Source organism: Panicum virgatum, chromosome 2K (genome assembly GCF_016808335.1).
Source record: "Panicum virgatum strain AP13 chromosome 2K, P.virgatum_v5, whole genome shotgun sequence".
NCBI classification, from domain to species: domain Eukaryota; kingdom Viridiplantae; phylum Streptophyta; class Magnoliopsida; order Poales; family Poaceae; genus Panicum; species Panicum virgatum.
Window position 1 is genome coordinate 39957481 of NC_053137.1, and position 25151 is coordinate 39982631.

General features: G+C 43.3%; 2 protein-coding genes across 2 annotated transcripts; both read left to right on the plus strand.

Annotated features, from left to right (window-relative positions):
- The first annotated feature begins 1144 nt into the window (after positions 1–1144).
- On the plus strand, positions 1145–2576 carry LOC120695290. Its single transcript, XM_039978576.1, has 2 exons — positions 1145–1924; positions 2058–2576. Exons 1-2 carry the CDS (start codon positions 1145–1147, stop codon positions 2574–2576), a joined length of 1299 nt encoding a protein of 432 aa, XP_039834510.1.
- A 9350-nt stretch (positions 2577–11926) lies between these two features.
- Positions 11927–12409, plus strand: LOC120695291 (signal peptidase complex catalytic subunit SEC11A-like). The gene has a single exon (XM_039978577.1). It carries the CDS (start codon positions 11927–11929, stop codon positions 12407–12409), a length of 483 nt encoding a protein of 160 aa, XP_039834511.1.
- Positions 12410–25151: the final 12742 nt, after the last annotated feature.

The following is a 25151-nucleotide window of genomic DNA, read 5'->3' on the forward strand; positions in this document are numbered from 1 at the left end:
GTGAAGGTAGGAGGTACCCAGAAGTACCTTGGGTAAAGTACCCGGTACTTCCAAAATGTGGGACTAAGTACCAAAAATAGTGGGATCAAGTACTAATTTAATTTAACTTTTATAGATCAACGACCCAAAAAAATTCAAGGGAACAAGTCACTACTACAAAAACGATTTGTAGCAACGCCTCATTTTTTTAGGGGCGGACCAAAAAGTCACCCGTTTCTATAAATGGAGCGAGGGTACTGTAGAAATGGTTCGCCCCTAAAGATGGCATCTGTAGGGGCGGCTGACCCCCTCTGCCGCCCCTGAAAATGGTTGCCATTTTTAGGGGCGGGTGGGGGGGGGGTCAGCCGCCCCTACAAACAATCATTTTTAGGGGCGGCTCACCCCCATCCGCCCCTGGGCGGCTGAGGGGGTGAGCCGCCCCTAAAAGTATCATTTGTAGGGGAGGCTCATCCGCCCACCCGTCCGTAAAAAGGTATATAAAAATCTGTGTCTTTCTTCCTCCTCCGGACCCTCCATTATTGGCTCGGGAGAGGTGCTCCCCAAGATCGAAAAAAGGAAAAAAGAGGGGCGATGTTTTCAACTCGATTTCCTTGAAGTTTGGGGCTCTAGGAGGTAAGTTGACACTAATTTCTTGTCATTCCTAAGCTCTTTTGTTAGATTTGTGGCTCAAATGGTGCTCTCGTTCCCTCTAACTAGCTCTAGATCTCCATGGTGTGCATTAGCCATTTGAGATACCATTTGCCTCAAACTTTTGGATGAAGTTGTGCTATTTTAGATGGAAAACAAGATTATCTAACCATTAGTATTGGATCTACATATTTTAGCCTCATTTCTAAGTAAAGTACTCACTAGATCTATGGAGGAGAGAGAAGAAGATTTGTTTTTTCCCCCTATTTTCACTCACATGCATGATAGATTTTTTTTGCAAGAAATTGTGTTACAATAATATGTTTGGTTTTTATTTTCTTATTTAGTACTATCTAAATTACATTTTATTAATATCTATGCTTATAGATTAGTATGTATATTTGCAATGCCATTTATGGTTATTATACTTTGAAGAAATGAATTTATGTTTTCCCTAATTATTTATGTAAGGAGTTGCTTTTTTTAATTCATTTGAATTATTTGTTACAGTTCAGAGATGTATAGGACATGGATGTACACTGCAAAAAAGACAGACATCTATTTTCGTGGAGAGCTTAACAAATTCATTCAAGTTGCCGAGAACCACACAAGAAATGAGAAGACACAGCTGATGCATTGTCCATGCTTTAACTGCCAGAATTTGAGAGTATTCAGCAACCCAACTACAATCAGATCGCATGTGATAGTGAGGGGTTTTGTCAAGGACTACATGGTCTGGAAGCAACATGGCGAGACTGATGCTCCACCACCTCCGGCGAATAATCCACTGAGTCAAATCGTAGAGGACGACGATTTTGACAGAATGGTTAGTTCTTATTTTCATGATGGCAGAGATGATGATGGTGTTAGTGGATCCCATGGTGATGATGGTGATGCTGATGATGTTGCGGTTAGTGGATCTCATGGTGATGATGTCAAGTGTCCCATGGATGGTGATAGTAGTGATGATGAACTTGATGATGGTGATTTTCTCGGTCAGTTGTTCCGCCACACTAAAGCGGAGGTATTGGTTGCTAGTGCCCGGGGGTTAGCAAACTTCGAGATGGTGAAAAAATCAGTTGAAGAACTTATTTATGACCGCTCGAAGGGATGCCCGAAACATTGGACCGTGCTTCGTTTCATACTTGAGCTGTTGACTCTGAAGGCTAAGCATAGTTGGTCAGATGGTAGTTTCAATGATCTGCTGCATATCTTGGCTTGGTTACTTCCAAAGCCAAATAAAGTGCTAGCCAACACATACAGAGCAAAGAATCTTGTCAGCCCGTTCACCATGAGTGTGAAAAGAATCCATGCCTGTCCTAATCATTGTATATTATATCGTGAGAACACTTTTAAAGATCTGAAAAAGCCCTGTATGTTCCGCAAGTCGCTACAAAAACAATATTGGATACTATGGTGATGACAATCAGGATCCAACCAATGTGAATAAGGGGAAGGGGAATGTGGCAAAGAATAATAGTGCTGCCTCCGTTGAACTAGATGATGCTACTTTAGTCATTTCTGAGAAGCAGAGCAGAATTCCATCCATGGTTATGTGGTACCTCCCAGTTTCCTATCGCCTTAGGTGTTTCTTCTCGAACCCAAAGGATGCTGAGCTGATGCGCTGGTGGGATTCAGATAAGCGCAAAAAGGGTGACGGAAAGCTCCGACATCCAGATGATGCTCGACAGTGGAAAGTATTCGATGACAAGTACTATCTGGAATTTGGGAATGACCCAATAAATGTTCAGTTCGCGTTGAGTATGGATGGAATGAATCCGTTTTGTGAAAAAAGTAGCACCCACAGCACATGGCCAGTGATACTGACAATGTACAACCTGCCTACATGGCTGTGCCAGAAGAGGAAGTATCTGTTGCTATCCGTGCTTATACAGGGCCCCAAGTATCCTGGCATCGATATAGACATTTTTCTTGAGCCTTTGATGTAAGAGATGGAAACTTTATGGAAGGAGGGTATTGATATATATGATGGTTTTGCGCGGCAGCCCTTTAATCTTAGAGCTATTATATTCGTCACTACCCATGATTATCAGGCATTGTTTGTCCTGTCAGGACAGATCAAAGGTAGGATGGGATGTACAGTGTGCGTGGATGACACCGTATCGTCTTTCCTTGAGGGTTCTCGGAAGGTAGTTTACCTTGGATACAGACGCTTCTTGGTTGAAGGGCATAGGTACCGAAGTAAGAAGTTTTATAATCATTTTGATGGCAACCCTGAATTCCGTTCTACTCCAGAACGACGAGACATGCATTATGTTTTCAATATGGTATGAAACGTCAAGGTCATTTATGGGAAGAAGGAAGATGGGAAGAAGAGAAAGAGAGATAAGGCACCTACTGAAGGCGTACCATTCAAGAAACAGTCTATCTTCTACAAGTACTTGCCGTATTGGGCAGATCGTGAGGTCCGCAATGCAATCGATGGTATGCACCTGAAGAAGAATGTGTTTGGTAACACAATTGGGCTCCTTCTGGAGACATCAGGCAAAACAAAGGATATGTACAAGTCACGACAGGACTTGGTAGCCATGAAGATAAGAAAAGACCTTCACCTTGTTGACAAAGGGAATGGTAGATATGAACTTCCCCCAGCTAGCTACAACTTGACACATGATGAGAAGAAGGCGATGTGCGAGAGCTTAAGAGGGATCAGAGTCCCGAGTCGTTTCACATCCAACATAAGGAAACTAGTGTCGATGAAAGATTTGTCACTATGCGGCTATAACTGTCATGATTGTCATGTGTTGCTTATGTTGTTCCTCCTGATTGCAATCAGAGTGATCAAGCCAGTATATGTAAGGATGGTAATTACTCGGTTATGTTACTTCTTCAATAGGATTTCACAAAAGGTTATAGATGAAGATGGGTTGCAGGATCTCAAAGAATTCATTGGGGGAAACTATGACGCAACTAGAGATGTGCTTCCCTCTGGGGTTTTTTGACATAACCGAACACCTAATGATTCACATGGTCGACCAGATACGGGCACTTGGTCCACTTTACCTTCATGAAATATGGACGTATGAGCATTTTATGTCCATCCTCAACCGTTATGTACTGAATCGTGCTCATCCAGAGGGGTCCATGATAGAGGGATACAGTACCGAGGAAGTCATCCAGTCTTGCCTAGGTTACCTAAAGGATAACGTGTCTCTTGGTTTGCCAATTCCATATTTTTTGGGGAGGTTGGAAGGTGTGGGCACAGTTGGGAGGAAAATCTTTATCGACAAAGATTTCAAAGGTGTGCAACAAGCATATTATAGCATCTTGCAACACCTCACGATAATGACGCCTTTAGTCAATGGACACTTGAGCATGATTCGTGCAGAAAGTAACGGTCGCTCGGCTGATTGGATCATGAGAGAGCACAAGCGTCGACTGACTGCATGGTTAAAGGACATGCATCTACCAAATGGGGAGACCGTGGAGGAACAAACAATCAAAAGATTGGCAGCGGGTCCATCTACCCAGGTCACATCATGGCAAGGTTATGATATTAATGGATATCTATTCTATACTGCCGCCAAGGACTAGAAGATCGTGTCCCAGAACAGTGGTGTTCGTATTGCGGCCTTAGACGAGAGAACATGTGAAAATACAATATATTTTGGTGTCATAGAAGATATATGGTAAGTGCACTATGGTTCCAATATACAAATATCAGTCTTTCGGTGTCATTGGGTCAAACATTTGAAAGGTGTTGAGGTGGATGCATATGGACTCACGATTGTAGACCTCAACAATATTGGTTATAAAGACGATCAATGGGTACTTACTTCACAGGTCGCACAGGTACTCTATGTAGCTGATCCTGCAAAGAAGACAAAACACGTTGCCGTCCCTGGAAAACAAGATATCATAGGAGTTGAGAAAATTGATGATGTGGAAGAATATAATCAGTATGATCAAATGAACCTCTTCACAGACCTACCACAAAAGATGAAAATTATAAAAGCAGACATTAGAAAAGATGAGAAGCCTTGGGTGCGCAAAGATGGTGAATCGAAAATTGTTACCGCTTAAATATATCGTGCATTCCTGTATTTTGAATCAATTATAAATATGAGGTCTACTAATGTGCAAAAGTGATTGTAATATGTTTATGGTAATACAATTGTTCAAAACATTAGCCTTAAGATGTATGAGATTTTGATATTGTTGTTTACGAGATTCTGAATCAAAGTTAGCCTTAAGTGGTATGGGATAGTAGTGTGACACATGTCTATATTGTTGTTTCAACACTTTTATTTATTATATACAATGCAATGTGATTTTAATATTTTTTTCAGTGTCACATATGTCACAATATACATGTCACAATATGGTAGTGTGATAAATTTTACTATTTTATCAAGTGTTTTACTATTTTTTTGAATTAAAACAATTTTCGGAATCCATTTTTCAAATGGATTTGTAGAGGCGGGCCACCCCCCACCCGGCCCTAAAAATACATTTTAGGGGCGGGTGGGGGGCTAGGCCGCCCCTACAAATCGATTTCTAAATAATTCAAAAAAAAAATTAATGCAAAACAAGCTTGAAAACAGTTCAAAAAAATGAGTAATTTTTACCGTAAGCATTTAGCGACCTATAGAACTCATAAAAATTATGAAAACTACAATTCAACATGTTTTGTGTTTAAGAGTGTTCAAAACTCAAAGTTAGCCTTAAGTGGTATGGGGATAGCAGTGTGACACATGTCTATATTGTTGTTTCAACACTTTCATTCATGTCTACATTGAAATGGGATTCTAATATTTTTCTTGTGTCACACATGCCACAATATGGCTATGATAAAAAAATCACTATTTTATTATGTGTTTTACTATTTTTTTTGAATCAAATGAAATTTTGCAATTATTTTGAAAAATATTTGTAGGGGCGGGTAGGGTGGTAGCCCGCCCCTAGAAATGTTTTTCAAAATAATTGCAAAAATTCATTTGATTCAAAAAGAGCTTGAAAACAGTTAAAAAATGAGCAATTTTTACCATAAGCATTTAGTGACCTGTAAAACTCGTGAAAATTATGAAAAATACAATTCAATATGTTTTGTGTTTAAGAGTGTCCAAAACTCAAAGTTAGTCTTAAGTTGTATGAGATAGTAGTGTGATACATGTCTATATTGTTGTTTCAACACTTTTATTCATTATATACATTGAAATATGATTCTAATATTTTTCCTGTGTCACACATGCCACAATATGGCCATGATAAAATTTTTACTATTTTATCATGTGTTTTACTATTTTTTTGAATCAAATGAATTTTTGGAATTATTTTGAAAAACATTTATAGGGGCGGGTGGGGGTGGCCTGCCCCTACAAATCGTTCTCCTATAAATACCGAGGACTTAGAATTTTTTTCAGTTTTCCGGGCAGGAGCGAACAGACGCCGGGAGGCTGCCGAAATTTTTCAGCCCCTCTCAGCCACGCCGTCCCTCCTCGCCGCCGCGCCCGCCTTCCTCCTCCACCGCGCCGGCCTCCCCGCGCGCCGCCTACCTCCTCGCCGCCAGCTCCCTCTGCGCGCCCTCCTCACCACCGGTTCCCTCCGCGCGGACCTCCTCCACCGCGACGCCCTCCTCGCCGCCGGCGCCTTGACCTCTACCGCGCCGGCCTCCCCGCGCGCACGGTCGCGGTCCTCTCCCCGCCGCCGGCGCCTCGACCTCCCCACGCGGCCCTCAGATCCGGATCTACCCGCCGCCGGCGCGCCTCGACCTCCCTGCTGTCGGCGCCCGCCGCCTCGACCTCCCCGCGCGGCACAAATCCGGATCCGCCCCGCCGCCGACGCGCCTCGACCTCCCCGCGCCGTCCTCCCTCCCCACCGCCGGTGCCCTCCGCCTCGACCTCGCTGCCGCCGGCCTTCATGTGAGCTCGCTCCTCGCCTTCCTCCCGCCCCCCTCCCCATCCCGTCCCGGCCCGCCGCCGCCACCGCCATCGGCTAACCCGCCGCAGGCAAGCCCCAGCCATTATTTTCTGTTTTCTGATATAAGCCGTTTGAAATCTGTTTTTTTGATAAATATAAGTGTATGAAAATTGTGAATTTTTATTGTAATTTATGTGTATGAAATAAGTTAGTGAAATATAGTTATCAAAATTTGTGAATTGTTATTGTAATCTAAATATAAGTATAGATTTATATTTGTATATATTTTGTAGCATTTCTTGTTCAAAATAATTGTAAATTGAATGAAATAAAAATTGAATGTGTATGAAATTTGTGAAATGTAGTGTTTTATATGATTTTTTAGACACTCTAATGTTGTATATATTGGATGTATATTTCTTAATTTTTTTGTAGTAATATTGAATCATCTTGTACTTATGAAGTCTGCATTTGTAGCATTTCTATTCAAGTAATTGTATATTAAATATGAAATGTTCGTGATCGGTGTAGAAGTCATAGATGGATCCTCCGTCGTCATCCTCCCCACGAAGGGATGACGCAGAACTGCAAAACGAGCTTCGAGAAATTGCATCCCAAATGGAGTTGGAGACCCAAGCCAACGTCGATGTCCAATCCGTGACGGACGAGTCTGAGAGTAGGGATGATGATGGCCCTAGGGTTGGACAAGGGGCTTGGGTAAATGGTAGGTGGGAAGATCCGCTTGATCCACACCCAGTTCCGCAAAGAGAACGTCGTTCAATGGAGGCGCTTGATCCAGATTACGAACCGGAACAACGTCAGGTAATGAATACATGATTAATTACAACGAATCATTCCATACGTTTTCATAGATTGCGCATTAGGACTTGATGAATCATATTATCCATGTAGGCATTGACTGGAAGGGGTAAGCACCGATGCGGACCCCAAGCCCCACAGAGTAAGACAATGAAAGCTCGGGACCTGATCCTGCAAGTGGAACCTCCATTGAACAAAACAAAAGGAAACGGGGTCAGCGAGGAAGAAACCAATATCCCGAAGGACAATTTACTATTAATGCAATTAGCCTGGCAGGAGAGCCCATAGATTCTCCGCAAATTGTACCAAGGTTTCGGAATGCTATAGGTGCAATAATAAGAACAAAGATGGTTTGGATCCGACGATCCCCAGTTGGCCCCTAGTTCCTGAGGGGAGAAAAGAAGCGATGTGGCAATTGTTGAGTAGAACATTTATTGTGCCCAGAGAAACTAGAGAACAAGTAAAGCATTATGCTCTGAAAATGTTGGGTGAAACTTTCCGCCGGTGGAAGAGCGAACTTAATACACGGTATGTCCAGAAGGGTTGAACGCCATTTGCGGATTACGGGGACATCACACTAGCATAATGGGAAGAGTTTGTTCGACAGAATACCACTGAAGAAGCTCTAGCCCTAAGCCAGAAGCAAACTGAACTAGCAAAGAGCAACATACATAAAGTCTATCTTGGGCCAGGTGGGTACCAAAGGAAGATCGATGGGATGGCGGCATGAAAGTGAGGCGGCAATAGCCGCTGGCCAGCCCGACCCTTATGAAGGATTGGACGATCGTGAATGGCAGTGGCTTGAAGCAAGGAAGCCAAAGATAGTTGAAGGGAAACCAAAATTTAATCGGCCTGAGACCGAGGAGGTGGCAGAAAGAATGTTACAACTTGTCGAGCTTCAGAAAAATGGTCAGTTCAAAGCCAATAAGGAGAAAGATGTGCTCAGTATGGCCATTGGGTCCAAAGAGCATGGAGGCCGTGTTAGAGGTATGTCCTCTAAGTTGAGCATCAAGGATGGGTTCGAGAAGGACTAGGCGAGGTACAGGAGCCATGACTGATATAAAGAAGAAATCGTTGTTGTAGCAGAGAATGCAATGGAAGCAAGGTTTAAGGATTTATTTTATGCAACACTTGCGGAGCAGCAGCAGTCAGGGCGACTAATGTTCCCAGTCTCACAAGAGGTGGGGCTTCAACAGATGGTGGTCATGCCCCCTCCGGTACTTGGCCAAGCGAGTTCAGCATGTTCACAGAGTAGTGTCGCCTCGACCACAGCTCAGCAATACTCGGTGGATACCATAATGAGTACTACTCCCTGCTTGTTGCTCTATCCTATTGGTAGAGCTGGAAAGACAAAGGAAGTAGCCAAGGCTCAGATGCATCTGGCTAGGGGTTTATTTGAGGGAAAACCGATCCCCATCGGATATGTATGTGTACAAGTAGAGCAACTCTTAAAATCAAGCTATTAGGATAACGAGATAGATTTTTCCACTACAGATAGAAAGAGTTGCCATGGAGAATGTGTTGGTACCACCATTCTATGGCATAAATGAGATATCTTATTGGTTGGTCAAGTACCTTTGGCTACTCAGGCCCTGCCACCACCACAACCACGAGAGGCATCCCCAGCTACTCCATTTTCACGAGAGGTATTGTAACCTCAGGCTCCACCGTCACTAGCGGCTTTAGAATCATGAGAGCCATCACCACCACTACAAGAACCACCTCGAACATCACCACCACCACGAACATCACCACGAGAGCTAGATCCGCCATCGCCATCACCAACACCACGACAGCCATCCCCACAGGCCCCCATATCACCACCACCACGAGAGCCATCCCCACAGGCTCCCATATCACCACCAGCACCACGGAAGCCATCCCCACAGGCTCCCATATCACCACCAGCACCACGAGAGCCATCCCCACAGGGCCCGGTATCAGCACGGGCTCCGCCAACAACCCGATCATGAGAGCAAACTCCACCGGCCCCGGCTTCGATGTCGCGATCAATGATGCCTCGAATGCTGCGGCCTTACCAAAAGGACAAGGAAGGGTCAGAAATTGTGAATAGATGGCACGCCACAAACAAGAAGTCTGATGAAAGTGTTAAGAAGGCTAAGTCCAAGGATAATCCACAAAATTCTAGTGCCAGCAGACGGTCGGGCTTTTCTACCACCCGTACTGACACCGATTTCAAAAAGTCAATTGGGGTTGATGACATTCAAGACTTGGACGATGCTCCTATAAAATTTGAGTACAGAAAAGACTTGCTACCGGGCTGGGCACTAGCAGATTGTCCTCCTTTTATGAGAAGGCTTCATAATTGGTACAATACGGCATGTAGACTTGGACTCAGAACCATATATGCCCCGCACCATCCGGATGTATTCGGAACTAAGGGGCCTGAAATCTTTGATATCACGTTCGATTTTGAAGACATCCAGCAAATGTTCTGCCTTAAAGAACATGGTATTGAAATCGTTCGACTCTGGTGCATGTAAGTGTTCATAATACTAATTCATTTTATATTACGGCATAAAGTATAATATTATATGCATAAATATGTAATTGTCATCCATTATATTCTACAAGATGCAAACATTTGATGGTATTATTTTTAAAAAGAAGGTCCGATATCTTGACCCGGCAGCGATTTGAGAGGCCAAGCACGTATCGCCAAAATGGATGAAGGATGATGATGACCACCTAAAGTTGTTTAAAACAAAGAATGCTAAACAAAAGGAACGAAAAAGATTTCATCAAGAGACCTTCACAAATGTTGCTGCCTACATATCACTTATGATGTCACGATGGGAAGACAGGGATGTCATATTTGCGCCATACCACATCCAATAAGTCTAGTATTAACCATTTCATAATAAACCATTGCTATGATCCATGCCTCCAAAATGTACGTAATATTTTTATCAGAAATCACTGGATTGCGTTCCAACTACAACCAAAGCTCGGAAGAATTCTCGTATTGGACTCGTTGGATCAGTCAACCAAGAGATACCAAGAATTCATAGATATACTACAATTGTGAGTGAATTTCTTATCTTCCCTAAGCATGTCATGCTTATTTCTCTACAGAACTATATATATATATAGAGAGAGAAATTAACTTTCAATTTCTTTCATTTTAAAACAGGGCTTACAAGTACTACATTCGTAAAGGAGGAGCTCATCCCGCTGACAAACCAAATGAAATGACTCTGCGCACAAGGTTCCCATGCCACAAGCAACCCGCATGCTCCGTGTACTGTGGGTACTACATGTGCGAGCATCTAAGGGTGCAAGGGAGATATACTACGGACCCCGAACGTGTAAGGGGCTACTCTCTTTATTACGGATATATGCATGTCTACTCTGTTTTTTTACTGTAACCAGCACTTGCTTAATTTTACAATGAATTCAATAATTGCAGATTCACCCTGTGCCATACGGAGAGGTGCTCCAAGAGAAACAACTTGTAGATGTAGTCGACGATTTGTCCCGTTTCATTTTGCATGAAGTGGTCAACGTGAGGGGCAAATTTTTTCACGAAGCACAAGATTTGGCAACGGATGACAAATACATTGGGCTTCGTGAATGGCACAACCAACAACACCGTGCTGCCACTAGTAGCGGTCCTAGAGAGGATTAGTGAAAAACATTTATTCAATATACACTTCCATGATGTATTGTAATGGTGTTTGCTTTTCATATAATTTAATTTTGTATGTGTAAGAATTTTTAGTTACCGAACATATTCCAAGTCTCTTTCGCCAACTATTATCGATACTTAATTTAATGATCAGAATCGACGGGAATGCAAATTGTAAAAAAAAAAGCGGGAAATGTTATCGAAAGTTTCAAAAATCGAATCTATGCGAGCGGGCAAACCTTTTTAGGGGCGGGTGAGGTGGTGCCCGACTCTGAAAATAGAATTTCAGGGGCGGGCGACCCCAGCCCGTCCCTGGAAATATATTTTTAGGGGCGGGTCGTGGGGTGACCCGCCCCTGGAAATGCATTTTCAGGAGCGATCGACGGCGTGATCCGCCCCTGAAAATGAATTTTAGGGGTGGCCCGCCCCAAGAAACCTATTTTTAGGGGTGGTTTCGCTACCCGCTCCTGCAAATAGGCATTTTTAGCAGCGAGAACTAGCAACAGGCATACTACCCGCCTTAAAAAATACGTTTTTACTCGCCCCAACAAATGCTTTTAGTAGTAGTGAGTACCTGAAAGTACTCTTTAGTACTTTACAATCATTGTAAAAGAGCTCGTAAAAAAAGTGCTCTACCCTCTATGGGCCACACGCCCACACGTTAATGTGCTGTTTTTTTTTTGAGCAAACACGTTAATGTGCTGTTGGGCTGTAAGATGTGCTTTTCCGCGTGCGCAACGGAATCCCGAATCCGAGCGCTACGAGCCTACTACGCTGACCAACACCGAAGTCCGCTCGGCTCGGCCACGACCACGACGCACGCAAGTAGTTCTCTACATATATCATATTTGAAGGAGAAGGACGTGATCCCGGAAGCCAACGAGGCAACGAAGCCAAGAACGGCACGCGACCCTGTTCCGGATTTCCATTGAGGCGGCACGAAGAGCCCCGATGGACAGCGGCGCGATCCGCCGGCGCCTCGGCCCACGGCGCGCCCTGTCCCAGCTCATCCTGCTCGGCGTGCTGCTGGCGCACGCGCTGATGGCCTACACGGCGGTGAAGGCGGCGACCGGGGCGGAGTTCACCTCGAGGGTGGTCCTGTCCGGCAGCATGGAGCCGGCGTTCGAGCGGGGCGACCTCCTGCTCTTCCGCAAGGGCGGCGGCGGCGACCCCATCCGAGCAGGCGACGTGGTCCTGTTCAAGCCGGCGCACGGCGACATGCCGGTCGTCCACCGCGTCATCCAGCTCCACGAGCGGCGAGATGACGGCGGCGGCGGCGTCGACATCCTGACGAAAGGGGACAACAATGGCGTCGACGATTCTGAGTTATTGTACGACCAGCCGTGGCTGCACCGTCACCATGTCATGGCGAAGGCGGTCGGGTACCTGCCTAACGCTGGATTCTCTGGAGGTGGTTGGCCTTTGGAACAATAGAGCAACGCAGCGATCCGAGTTTGCGCCGATCTTCGACGACATTCAGGAATTAGCTTCTTCGTTCTCATCCTTTTGTATTGTGCATGTCAAACGCACAGCCAATAGGGCCGCCCATGCTTGTGCTCATTTTGCCGCTTCTAGTGACTTTGAAGTCTGGGCAAATGATGCTCCTAGCTTTCTTCTGCAGACTCTGCAAGATGATTGTAATCTTGCAATGAATGAATGAAGAAGCTGTGTTCCCAAAAGAAAAAAAAAACGCTGGCTGGCCGAGCGTTGCCATGGACGAGAAGCCGGTGGTTCGCAAAGTCGTCGTTGGAGTTCTGGGGCTGGGAGTGCCGGTTACTGCACTTCTTTAACTGATGCTGTCGGAAGTGACCTGATTCTGCAACTCACCAATGATCCGCAACCGCACTTCTTTAGTAAAGGGAGGATGAGAATAATATAACTTCCAATTAGACATCACCATGCGAGGAATTGAATGATCAAGAAGGGTATAAAGCTTCATATGGAAAGCCCAAAATTACTGACCGAAGATTGTCTCTAGGAAAGTTTAGAGGAAGGAGACATGTTGTGCGTGACTTTGAACGAAGAACTAGAATTATATACATTTACCTTTTTTAATCATTTTGTACATCATATAATTTGAATGTATTAGATGATTGAGGGTAATGTGGATGCGTGATCATGCAAAAAGTCTCTTGTATCTCCATATAAATTGGAGAAAATTAGTTTGTTGGCCCTTCAGAAAGTTGAGTTTAGATTCTTGGCCCTATCCCGTTTCAACTTTGGTATATGGCCTCAAAGCTAAATTGGTTTTAGTATATGTCCCTCCCGTTAGATTTGTAGGCTTCCATCCAGTCCAACTGTTAGTCCTTGGTCTCTGCTCATGGGGAATAGACCATTCTACCCTTCCTCACCTTAACTTTTTGCCCAGTTGCCCCCAAGCCCCGCCCCGACCCTAGCACTGTTGCTCGTGGTGGCGGCGGCCTCCCTCTGTCGTGCCCTCTTCCTGGCAGATCCAGGCGCCCCCCGCAGTGATGGACTGGCCGCCAGATCCCGAGCTCCCCTCCGCCTCCCTTCCTACCTGTCAGGGTCTGGCCCGGCCTCACTCCGCCGCGATACGGCGGATCTAGGCGGCACTCCTGACCTGCGTGAGGTTTCCCGAGGCAGCCAGGGCAAGGGGTCCTTCGCCGAGCGAGGGACGCGGGCCAAGGCGTGCCCAGCAAGGGTGCCGACGGCCGCGCAAGCAAGAGAACCGGGGGGAGGGCGCGTAGGGAGGCAGCGGCGCCGGGGCCAGCGCTGGTCTGGGCGCGTGGCCCTCCAAGGGCGCCACGAGCGAAGCCCCTTGCCGGAACGAGGATGATGGTGCTCAGGCTTCACAGGGGGCCGACAGCGAGGATGAGCTCAACGACACGGTTCAAGGGTGAGTGTAGCATCTCTCATTATTTATATTCCATCACCTACAAATTTGCAATAGTAAATAGGTTCAATTCCTTGTGCAAACAGGTTCGATTCTAGTTTCAATTTGGAAATCAAATTGTTGGGCAACAGAAGAAACTGCAGGAAGGATGTTAAATTTTTTAGCTTTGACATGGTAGTGGATTCAGATAGAACAAATTTCAAGGGTTTGGTAGAATCAGAGGTAGAGAAATATCCTTCAGGGTATATGGAAGTTGCTCATATCCAATACTATGATGAAGCTCTAAAAACCTTTCTTGAAATAAACCCGGATCATGAGTTGATGTGTATGTTTAGTAAGCACCGCAAGATGAGGGTTATAATCATGTTCATCACATATCGAGGTTCTTCTGATCCATTTGTGCCAGTTACAAAGTGGGATTTTAATGATAATTTTCGAACCAAGAACACCATAGAGCTTGATGAGGGTGCTCACTTTAGGAACCCTAAAGCACATAAGGAATATGTAGGTGTAGAAGAAGAGGCCATGTACTTAGAGAATAATCCACGGATGGCACTACAGGTTGTGAATTATCCAATTGATAAAGGAAACGAGCAGGGTGCAAGTGCTGATAGTGAGCATGGTGATGATAGTGAGCAAGATGATGATGAAGTACATGAGGAAGATGAGGAGCCATGTACTGATGGAAATAATGATGCAAATTTAGAGTGTGACGTAGAAGATCCTCCAATGGTAGTAGGCCCCACTTCTCCTAATATGGCTGCTTTCAGATTGGCTATTTCTTAGCATGCAATTAAAAATCAGTTTGAGTTCAATATTGCTAAAAGTGGACCTCGGAGGTACAGGGTATATTGTTCAAGGAGAAACTTGGACACGTGTCGATGGTGGTTGTATGCATCTTCCCGTAAAGGCACCACCACTGTGACGGTAATTACTGAATCTAAGTTTTTTGTATCCTTTTTGGTGTTGTTGGTTACTAATTATTTTTTTTTCCACTTGTGTAGGTGAGAAAAAATCCTCATCCTCATAGCTGTTCTATTTCAAGAAGGAAAAAGAAGGTGAAGTATGCAACCAAGCATTGGGTTTGTGAAAAGATGAATGACCTTCTCATAATTGATGCAAATTTGGGTGCAAAGGAATTGCAGAAGAAGCTGAAAGAGCACCACAAGGTTCACGTCCCCTACAACAGAGTTTACGATGGTAAGGAGTTAGTATTGAAACACCTTTATGGAGATTGGGAGAACAGTTTTGATAACCTTTATAGGTTCAAAGCACAGATTGTAGCACATTTCATTGTTATTTGACAATTAAAGTTCAATCATGAATTAATTAGCGTCATTAGATTCATCATTTATGAAACTGTGTAATTAGTTATTTTTTCCAACTGCAGGGCCTTAACCGCAGAAAGTGCATGTGTAAATAAAACCATATACATGCAATTGCAGCTGATGCAGCCGCAGTGCATGCACCTCCGGCGTTGCCTATGTAGGTAAAGCAGACAAGACACAAGGCAATGAAGCAAAACAAAAATCAATGTGCAGCCAAGTGTGAAGCCATGCTAGTTACTGTCCGGCGATCAGCGGCGTGGCCGCCTAGATCACCAGATGAGGAAAGAGGACGGCGGCGGCGGCGGCGTCGTCGTCCTGCTATGTTTTCTGCCGCCCCGAGCGAAGCGAGCCAGGGGCGTCTGGCGTCGACCAGACGGGCAAGCAGGAACATGGGGTCAGCGCTCAGCAACGTGGGCTGGAGGGAGCGTGCCTAGCAGGCGAGCGCGCCCACGGCCCGTCGTAGCAGCCGAACCTCACGCGCCGAGCAGGCGGGCAGTCAGGAACGCGGCAGCGCGCGGCAACGCAGGGCAGAGGGAGTCAGCGAGGGAAGGCGCCGAGCTGGCGAGGCCGCGGCCGTGACGGCAACGCGCGGCAACATGGGGCTGAGGGAGGGCGCCGAGCAAGCGAGGCCGCGGCCGCGACGAAGCAGCCCAACCGCACGCACCGAGCAGGCGGCAGGACTGGGGCAGCGCGCGGCAACGTGGGGCGGATAGAGCGCGCTCCTCCACCGCTTGCTCTATCCGCCTCCAATCCGTCCCGTTCCTCCATGGCGAGGCCGCGGCCGCGATAAAAGCGGTGGAGGAACGGGGCAGATCGGAGGCGGCGGCGATAGGCAGAAACGCCTTTTCTTTCCAAACATGTGCGTCAATAGCCGGAGGAACGGGACCCTCTCTATTTTTTCTTCCAATTTCCTTCCAAAGAAACAGTGCGTCGACCCTGCTCCTTCCGTGTGCGTGGGCATATAATAATAAGGAAAGGAAACAAAACAAATCTAGCCCCGTGATTAGCGCTTCCGGTTGTGGGCGTATGTTTTAGAATGTACTCGAGTAAAAGAGGTGAGTATGTTAAATTTTTTGGTAAAAAACAAACTATTTGAATGGAAATATTTTCCTTCTATTAAAACTGGGACTCCATCCTTTCGTCAAATCTTTTGGCCTGACAAGTGAGACCTCTACAAAGAGTAAGGTGGGCCTATTCTTGGTAAGAAAAGATTTCAGTTGTTTCAACTTTTATAGTATAAATATAGATAGATGAATAGTAAATAGCTTTTAATGTTCGACGGTTACTTAAAATGCTTACCGTTTATTTCAGCCAGCCTTATTTCTTGTTTAAGCCTTTCGGCTATTTATTTTCTAATAGACTTCTGGTCACACTTCTTATAAAAACACTGCTAAGAGGAGAAAGTTATTGGGAAGTTTTCTAAAAATGTTGCTGAGTTATAAGTGTACGTAACTCCTGGTCGATTGCCTATGAAGTATGGAGCCGTCGTTTCCAGAATAAAGCTGTGTATCTCTAATAGACTTTTATTTGTTGTAAGTATTTTTTTAATATTGTAGCTCATAATTCCATTACGACTTCGTTATGAATTTGATCCTAACATACATGTAGTTATGCATTCGTCTTTTTCAAAAACAATTGGGTGCGACAAATATTGTACACAAACCATTACCTATGATTGGTCCCTATACTTACTTTTGTTGATATTTGAAGAATATTGGCGCTTTCAAATTTTAATATGAAATTTCTTATAAAGAATTCTTGGGCATTATGCATGATTTATCACTAAACCACATATCTGTAAAAAAATTATTGGGAAGAGGAGAAAGTTCTCTAAAAATTTTATGACAGATAAATAACAAGTCATTCTCGAGAAAATTTATGACAAATTAATAAGGAGGTAAAATGACACTTTTTATTAAGAGTAAATTGTACCGACCATACAACAACTTGGCAGGTGGGTGCAAATTGGTCCAACAACTTGTAAAATGCTCAATTTAGTACAATAACTTGACAATTGTGTGCAGATTGATCCAACAACTTAAAAGATGCTTAATTTAGTGCAACAACTTAGTAAATTAATGCATTCACGGTCCAAACATTACACAACAATGTATTTGCTAACATTAGGTCACAATAAAGAGTATATTCACGTCAAAACGTATTATTTGACCATAGATTTTCATGTCGCAATGGACGCCAATAATTTATTCTCAAAATAAATTAATTATAGTTTTATTAAAAATAATATAATATTTAACCAATCACAGTAGATGAATGTCAATAATTCTTAAATTTATAAATATAAATTATTGATGGTGAATCTGTTGTTGTTTTTAATTATGTACAATTTTTTATTAATTCAATTAAATTTTAGAATTATACCATTAGCATCACTAAAACACTGAAATCGATAAGAGAGACCCTGAAAGTTGAAACCTTAGGTTTCTTCAGCGCTTCTACTCATGTATTCAACAATGCTCATATTTGTTTCTGTTTATTACTTTATTTAGCTCATTTTTCCTTTCTAATGAATATAGGAGGCTTTAAAAATATATGTACCAAGCTCCTAAAGGTATCAATAGTTTGTATCAATATATTGACTTTTTAGCTTAACAATGCATATAATCAAACATATTAAAAACAGTGATGGTGAATTTTTCAATATTTAATATCAAATTAAATAGTTTTAATCAAAATTAAATCACTATACACAAATAATTAATGTAGAGACATAATATTAATTTCAAAACATCGGGAGTTCTTATCTTGGCCAAATATATTGCCACGCAGGCGCAACACAAAAATAATGATCAAATAATACTTAATAATTTGTCGTAACATGAATATACTCTTTATTGAGACCTTGCTAGTTACACTGTTGTGTAATATTTGGACTATGAATGCATCTATTTGCCAAGTTATTGCATTAAATTGGGTATTTTACAAGTTGTTGGACCAATCTGCACCCACCTGTCAAGTTATTGCACTAAATTGAGCATTTTACAAGTTGTAGGACCAATTTGCCCTTACCTGACAAGTTGTTGTATGGTATTTACAATTTACTCTTTTATAAACCATATTGAGCACTAATTAGTTGTTGCATGCACATACACATACCAAATAAGGTAAAATAACTTCTCTATATAACCTATATAGATGCACACCACTAAGAGTCATTAACTCTATTTCTCTTAACATGCAAGCTATCCACGTCATATAGATATCTACTACATCAAATGCCAGGTCGCCATTCAATAAGATCATCTATTTATTTATAATATCGAATTTCTGTGACTAATAGCATCCATGCATATGCAACTTATTAGTCTTTGCGGGTACCACGCTACAAATTTCTACACGGAAAGTCAATCATTTAAGAACCGTTCTCAACAAAATGAACATGTTTTCATATATAATATCATTAGCAAAAGAATGTTGTCATACAATCATCTTAATATTTTTATTTTTAAATGTCAATTTAAAATTCTGTTTAGAAAATTTACGCAGCAACGCGCGGGTATTACTTAGTTTTCTAATAATAGTGACTTCGTTTTTTATTCTTTTGAACGGAAGCATTAGGCCACTCCCAACGCTCCAAGTCAGCCGGTGTCTATGAAATTAAAGACTGCCACCTCGCCAAAAGTCTGATGTGGCATGGAAGTTAAAGAAGAGAGAGGAGAGAAAATATAGAAACCGTGTCGTGCATGCGACACCGTTTCGGCAGCATCTCCGAGACACAAGAAACCCGGGCCGCGTTTGGTTGCAAGTAGCGCTACTTACGCTACGAGAGAATCTTGTCTGTATGAAGCACTAAACGAATTTATTTGAAAAACTTTTTTATGGATGAGTGTAACTTTTCGTGACGAATCTAATGATGGTAATTAATCCGTGATTGGCTACAGTGATGCTACAGTCCTATCCTCTAATCGTGCGGTCAAAGGCTTCATTAGATTCGTCACACGAAATAACACAGATGTTGTGAAGTTAATTTTATAAAATATTTTTATTTAGTACTTCTAATTATTGGTCAAAATTTGCTACAGTAGCTTGCACTACACAAACCAAACACGGCCCCAGACGAATCTGCATTGGGCTGGACCCATCGTTTCTTCGCCTCGTATTAATTAGGATTGGAAAGAGAGAACGAGAGGGCTAATCCCATACATCTTCCGGAAGGCGGAAAAGCTATCAAACTTCCACTTTAAAATTCATGCGTAATATACATCCAATAGTGATAAACAGAGGCGGATCAGGAATCCAGAAAAAAAAGAGACAAACCTGCACGGCCCGGAGCTCCGCACGGCCCTACCAGACTTGTACCTGACTTGCATCGGGGTGCGTGTTACTTTGTTAACAGAATATTCAAACGACGTAACTTTCAAACCATATACCCAATTTAAATTCCGTTTGAACATAGACGTTGTTCATAATTAATATAACAAAATGATATCCAATTTGCATATATTATTTATATTTAAAAAACTCAACAAATTAGGTGTACTATTTCAACGTTTTAGTTATACCATTTCAACATTATTGCATAAATGTTGAAGTAGTTTATTTTAAATGTTGAACTTAACTTATGCAAATGTTGAATCTATTATTTCACATTGGATGCATGCTGCATGCACTATCTCTAGCAAAAATAACGAACTAGTAATGCAGTGAAATCTCAAATGTGATTTGTCACGAAGTAACTAAAATCTCAGTGCAACAATGTAAAGGAAAAGTTCATAGTTCTGACCTAGTTAGCGGTGCTCACGTTGCTCCATTGTTGTTGGGCTTTTATTATTCATCAGTGGGCTTTATAGATAGATGTTTATTCATCTTTCAGAAGTTATATAGGAGCTCCCGATCGAGAGAGGCCACGAAAAGTAAAGAATCCGATGATTTTTTTTTTGATCCCACCAAGAAACAACCAGCGTTGGGCGGTACAGTTTCTAGAGGCCATGTCTAGCTGACTTTGGCAGCTATGGAAACTGACGGATAGTTTCTGGATTGGGGATGGTCTTACACACACGGCTAGAAAACGGGCCATGGAAACCGGTTGGAAATGGCCTTAGGCACCGGTTTTCCAACCGGTTCCCGCCAACCGAGACCAATGGCCTCGCCTTAGGACACCGGGTATTTAACCCGGTGCCTTAGGCACCCATTGGTATCGGTTGGAAAGTCCAATCAGTACCAAAGAGGTTGTCACGCTGACGCAAGTTGGCAGCCCCTTTGGTACCGGTTGGTCTTTCCAACCAGTACCAATGACATTTTCTTTTTTTTTTTCCAAATCCAGTTTTGTTTGTTATACTTATTACTATTTATTCTTTTATAATTGCTAAACGCACTCAAGCTCTACAGTACTATACGTTCATTGGTCGTTTGTGTTCGTTTTCAGAGAATATTTGAAACTAACTAAAAGTGAAATGCCAGCATATAATTAAGCTAATTAGATGAACTAATATATTTACAAATTTACAAAAATCAAGACATAATGTTTAAAAATATTTACAAATGTACAAGTCATGTTTGTATTCCAACTACTGGTCCCCTTAGGAGGTCGATGGAAGTCCTCTATGGATGTGACCGTCGTGGTAGAACTCGCCTCTAGGATCCAAGATCTCGTTCAAAATAAATTCGGCGAGCTGCTCGCACAGGGCGTTGATCCGATCAGTAGAGTAACATTCATCCCCCATTTGAGACATCGATCATTTAGAAAAAAAGAATTAACATCATGTGCGTTAGTACAATTATGAAAATATACTAGTGAACGGTTTGGACGTACTCCCGTGTTTTCATCAGTAGCCTTCCCGTATGGAGTCATGATGTGCAAGTAGTCGCATACGTAGTACCCGCACCAATTAGTTCCTTGTTGTTGTCTCGCACACTTAAGGAGAAACAAATAAATTACTCAATTTAGAACAATTTGGGATTATATACTTAATTAGACAAATCTTTATGAATCAACATACCGGATAATCCATGTTAACGTTCAGTTCGGGCCTCCATTGACCACGTTCTTTGTTATTTTTCACAAAATTTTTTCAAACCCTGCACTCAAAGTTAAGTTTGATATTCAGGAATTGTTATTAACAGAAAAAAGATTTGATTGTGCCAACTGAACTTACCTGTTCAAGGGGTCAAGGATATGTTGGATTGCGGACTTTGAATTTCTCATTGAGTCAAAGACTATAAGATTGCCGGTCTCTACGGAAAGTATGAGTAAAATCCAATGATAACTGCGGATATAGATATGATATATACATACATGCATTAGACGACTTAGTATTTATTTAGTAATATAACAGAGGATTGAGTCGACTAAGGCTTACCCAAAGTTGTATGGTATGAATATATAGGATTTGTAATTTTGCCTAGTCAACGAATCGTACATGTTTTGGCACGTTTCCTTGTAATTTTTGTTGAGCACTTTCTGGTTGACTAGCAAAGGAGACATGAAGCCGATCTGATGGTGCCATCCATGTTTTCGGCTTTTTTGGGTCTGCTGTCTAAACGATACAATAGAAATTTTATAATGCACACATATAATTATGTTCTCGTTAACAAAAAGTATTAGTGTAGAGGTAAGTGATACTTACAAAACCCAAATGGTGATGATAGAGGCGTCGAGGGCTTGTCGATGGTAAATGTGATATAAATTTTCGAAGTACACCCAGAAGTCCTCCTCCTCGCGGAAGAAATCATGGTCACGATACTTGACTCCAAACATTTTCCCTTCGTCATTCGACATTCGCAGGTACCATCTATGCAAATTGAACATCTGCGTGCCTAGACTTTTCTCCTCTTCCTCAGTGACAAAAGGTTTTTCATGCTGGAATGGAGTAAGAACAGGAGCGACAGAGATTTCCGCCTCCACTTGCCCCGTTGCCTCCTCTAGCGTTAATCCGGTTTCAGAAAGAAATATCACGGCCTGTAGGTCCGTCTGGAGTTGTACGTCCGTCGGGTGTAGGAGTGGCAACCCTGGCACCCGGAGGGGCTCGAGTCCTTTTTGTTGTGTGCCAAGCTGAGGAATGGTCTTGCCATATTTTTTCTTCAGATTTCTCACCTTGTGTGCTTTTGTCAGAGTACGATCATAGTCCGAGGGTAAGCTTTTCGGTTTTGGTGGGTTGTCTAGGTTTGCGAGAAGCTTTTTCCCTAGTTCTAGAGGTACCTTTTCCCTCGGCGGGGGGACTTTAGGCTTCAATTGTTCTTTTATATATCGAGCATTCTCCTCTTCCAACTCCTCAGCGGTTTTCTCGTAGGTTAATTTTCTTTCGACCATTTTCTACTTCTTCTTTGAGGGTCCAGCCGCTGGGAGGGATGCTGTCTTTTTCTTTCCTTTTTCTGGGTCAGGAGGAGTTGGAGTACTCGTGGCCCTTTGTGCCGGTGGAGACGGTGGTGAAGGAGGTGGTTGTGGGGACGGCGGTGAGGGAGACCGCGGAGACGGGCGATCGGTCTGCACGGGAGCCGTTGTGCTTGCAGTAAGTTTGATGTCGGCCTTGCACCATAGAACGACCCCGTGCAGTGCATCTCCCAATGTCTTCTCTCCATCCCTTCCAACGAAGTCGAGCTCAAGATCCTCATTATTTCCAACTATCTGCTCAACTGTGACGGAGGTGTAGCCAGGGGGTATCGGCCTTCCATGAATTGTAGTAGAAGGATTCAGGGGCAGGGCTGACCCGTATGCGACATGAATGGATATATTTCTTGCTCGCACATGAAGCTCGCACGATGTCGGCATGGTGACATCGTCCACTGGATACCTCTGGTCATCTACCGCCGTTGGCTCAATCTGGGGTTGATGTTCCGCTTGTACGTCAGGCGCCACTGTGGATGCACAGCTGCTGCGTTGCTGAGAGACCGGGCTTATCACAACATCCGGGTGCGACCCAGCAGTGCCCCTTTGGCTCAGAGCTAGCTGCACTGCCTTATTGACCCTGGCGTCCATCTGAGATTCCAAGGACGCAACCTTCCTTGTCATCTCTTCTTGCATGGCATGAAGTTTCTCTTCCTGTTCGGCTTTGCTCTTTCGGTGAGTCTTGTAAGAGGAATCTCAGGCCCAAACAACTTTCCATGGGACCACGCCGATGCCGCGGGCTCGTCCAGGGTGTTCCGGATTCTTTAATGCCCTTGTCAACTCATCATTCTCCCTTTGAGGCTGGAATGTTCCTTGTTGGGTCTCATCTATTGCAGTGACTAGATCGCGGGACACTTCTTGCATATGCTCGGGCACGACCAAATTTCCATCCAACTGGTTTAGTGTCATGCCATTAGCAAATAACCACCACTTGGATCTATTCGGCCAATCCCAAGTCGTCAGCCTGATGCCTCTATCCATAAGGTCCTGCTCCATCTTCTGCCATTTTTTTATTAACTTCTTGTACCCGGCAGCCCCAAGGTGGTGGTGATGCCTCTATCCATAAGGTCCTGCTCCATCTTCTGCCATTTTTTTATTGACTTCTTGTACCTGGCAGCCCCAAGGTGGTGGCTGTACTTCTTATTTGCTGCATTCACCTTGGCCTATTCGGATTTTTCTTGGGCTTCCTCTGATAGTTTGTATTGTTTGAACTCCTCCCAGTATGGTTTGACCTGAGGAAGATCGTCCCAGTTTGGCTCCTTATCCTTCTTGATGTAATTGATGTACAACTTCTTCTTGAAAGTTGCAAAGGCAAGGGTCATCTTTTTCAAGGCACATTTCTTCACAAGTTCTTGGTCAACTCCTTCCGAAAGAGTGAACATATCCTTGAGTTCTGCCCATAGCATTTCCTTCTGATGTGCAGGCACGGCGTGTTGCTGTTCTTCGGGTTTTCTCATTTTCCATAGTCTTGTGGTGATTGGAATTCTTGCCCGAACAATAACCCCACATTGGTTGACAAATTTTGTGCTAGCAGCCTCTGGAGCACTTGGACAACCCTCTGCGTCCACTTCTGTGATGACCTGTCTTCCCTCCATTTTCTTGGTTGGCCGGCGTCTCCCTTTTGACTGGCTCAACGAAGTCGATGCGGAGGTCGACTAAATTACAGAAAAGATATGTTAATCACAAAACTAATCTACTAAAGTCACCATGCATATAGTTTTAAGATTCATACTGGAACATGTTGCTGTTGATTGGGCGGCGTCGCAAAGTCATCATCTTCTTCATCGGCATCTCCAGACATATTCAGGAACGAATCAGCTGTCCGAGCATCTTCTTCAGCGATTGGCTGGGTGGTGTTGGCCCTCGTATCTTCGTTTATTGCATCCAACATGTATTGCTTGGCGACCTCATCATCACCGAAGGGGTCCATCATTAACTGAAACCGTAAAAATGTGTTAGAGAATGTGTCCATCCTTAAATGAAGCAGGAGAATTCAATTCTTTGAACGAATATGCGTGTTTAAAGGAGAGAGAGTGTATGTATGTTAGAGGGAGGGAGGGAGAGAGAGAGAGTATGTGTGTGTGTGTTTGTGTGTTAGTGGGACAGAGAAAGAGAGAGAGAGAGTTAGTGAGTGTGTGTGTGTGAGTCAGTGTGTGTGTGTGGGACAGAGAAAGAGAGAGAGAGTTAGTGTGTGTGTGAGTTAGTGTGAGTGTGTGTGAGTGAGTGTGTGAATGAGTGAGTGTGTGTGTGTGTGTATGTGTGTGTGAGCGAGAGACCGAGCATCAGTGAGGAGACAGCGAGAAAGCGTCGGTGGGGAGACAGCAAGAGAGCGTCGGGGACAAGGAGACAACGAGAGTTAGCGAGAGACCGATCGCCATTAAGAAGTCGTTAAGAAGGAGAGAGCGTCGTGTTTGATTTCATAATTAAGAATGAAGAATTCATAATACATAAATACATGCATGAGTTACAGAAATACACGAGTTACATGATAAATACATGAGTTACATGATAAATACATGAGTTACAGAAATACATGATAAATACATAAATACAAGCATTATTCACTCTCTATTTAAATACATGATTAAATAAAGTCTCTCTAATAACTAAATTCTATAACTAAATTATACACTATATATAATGAAAACA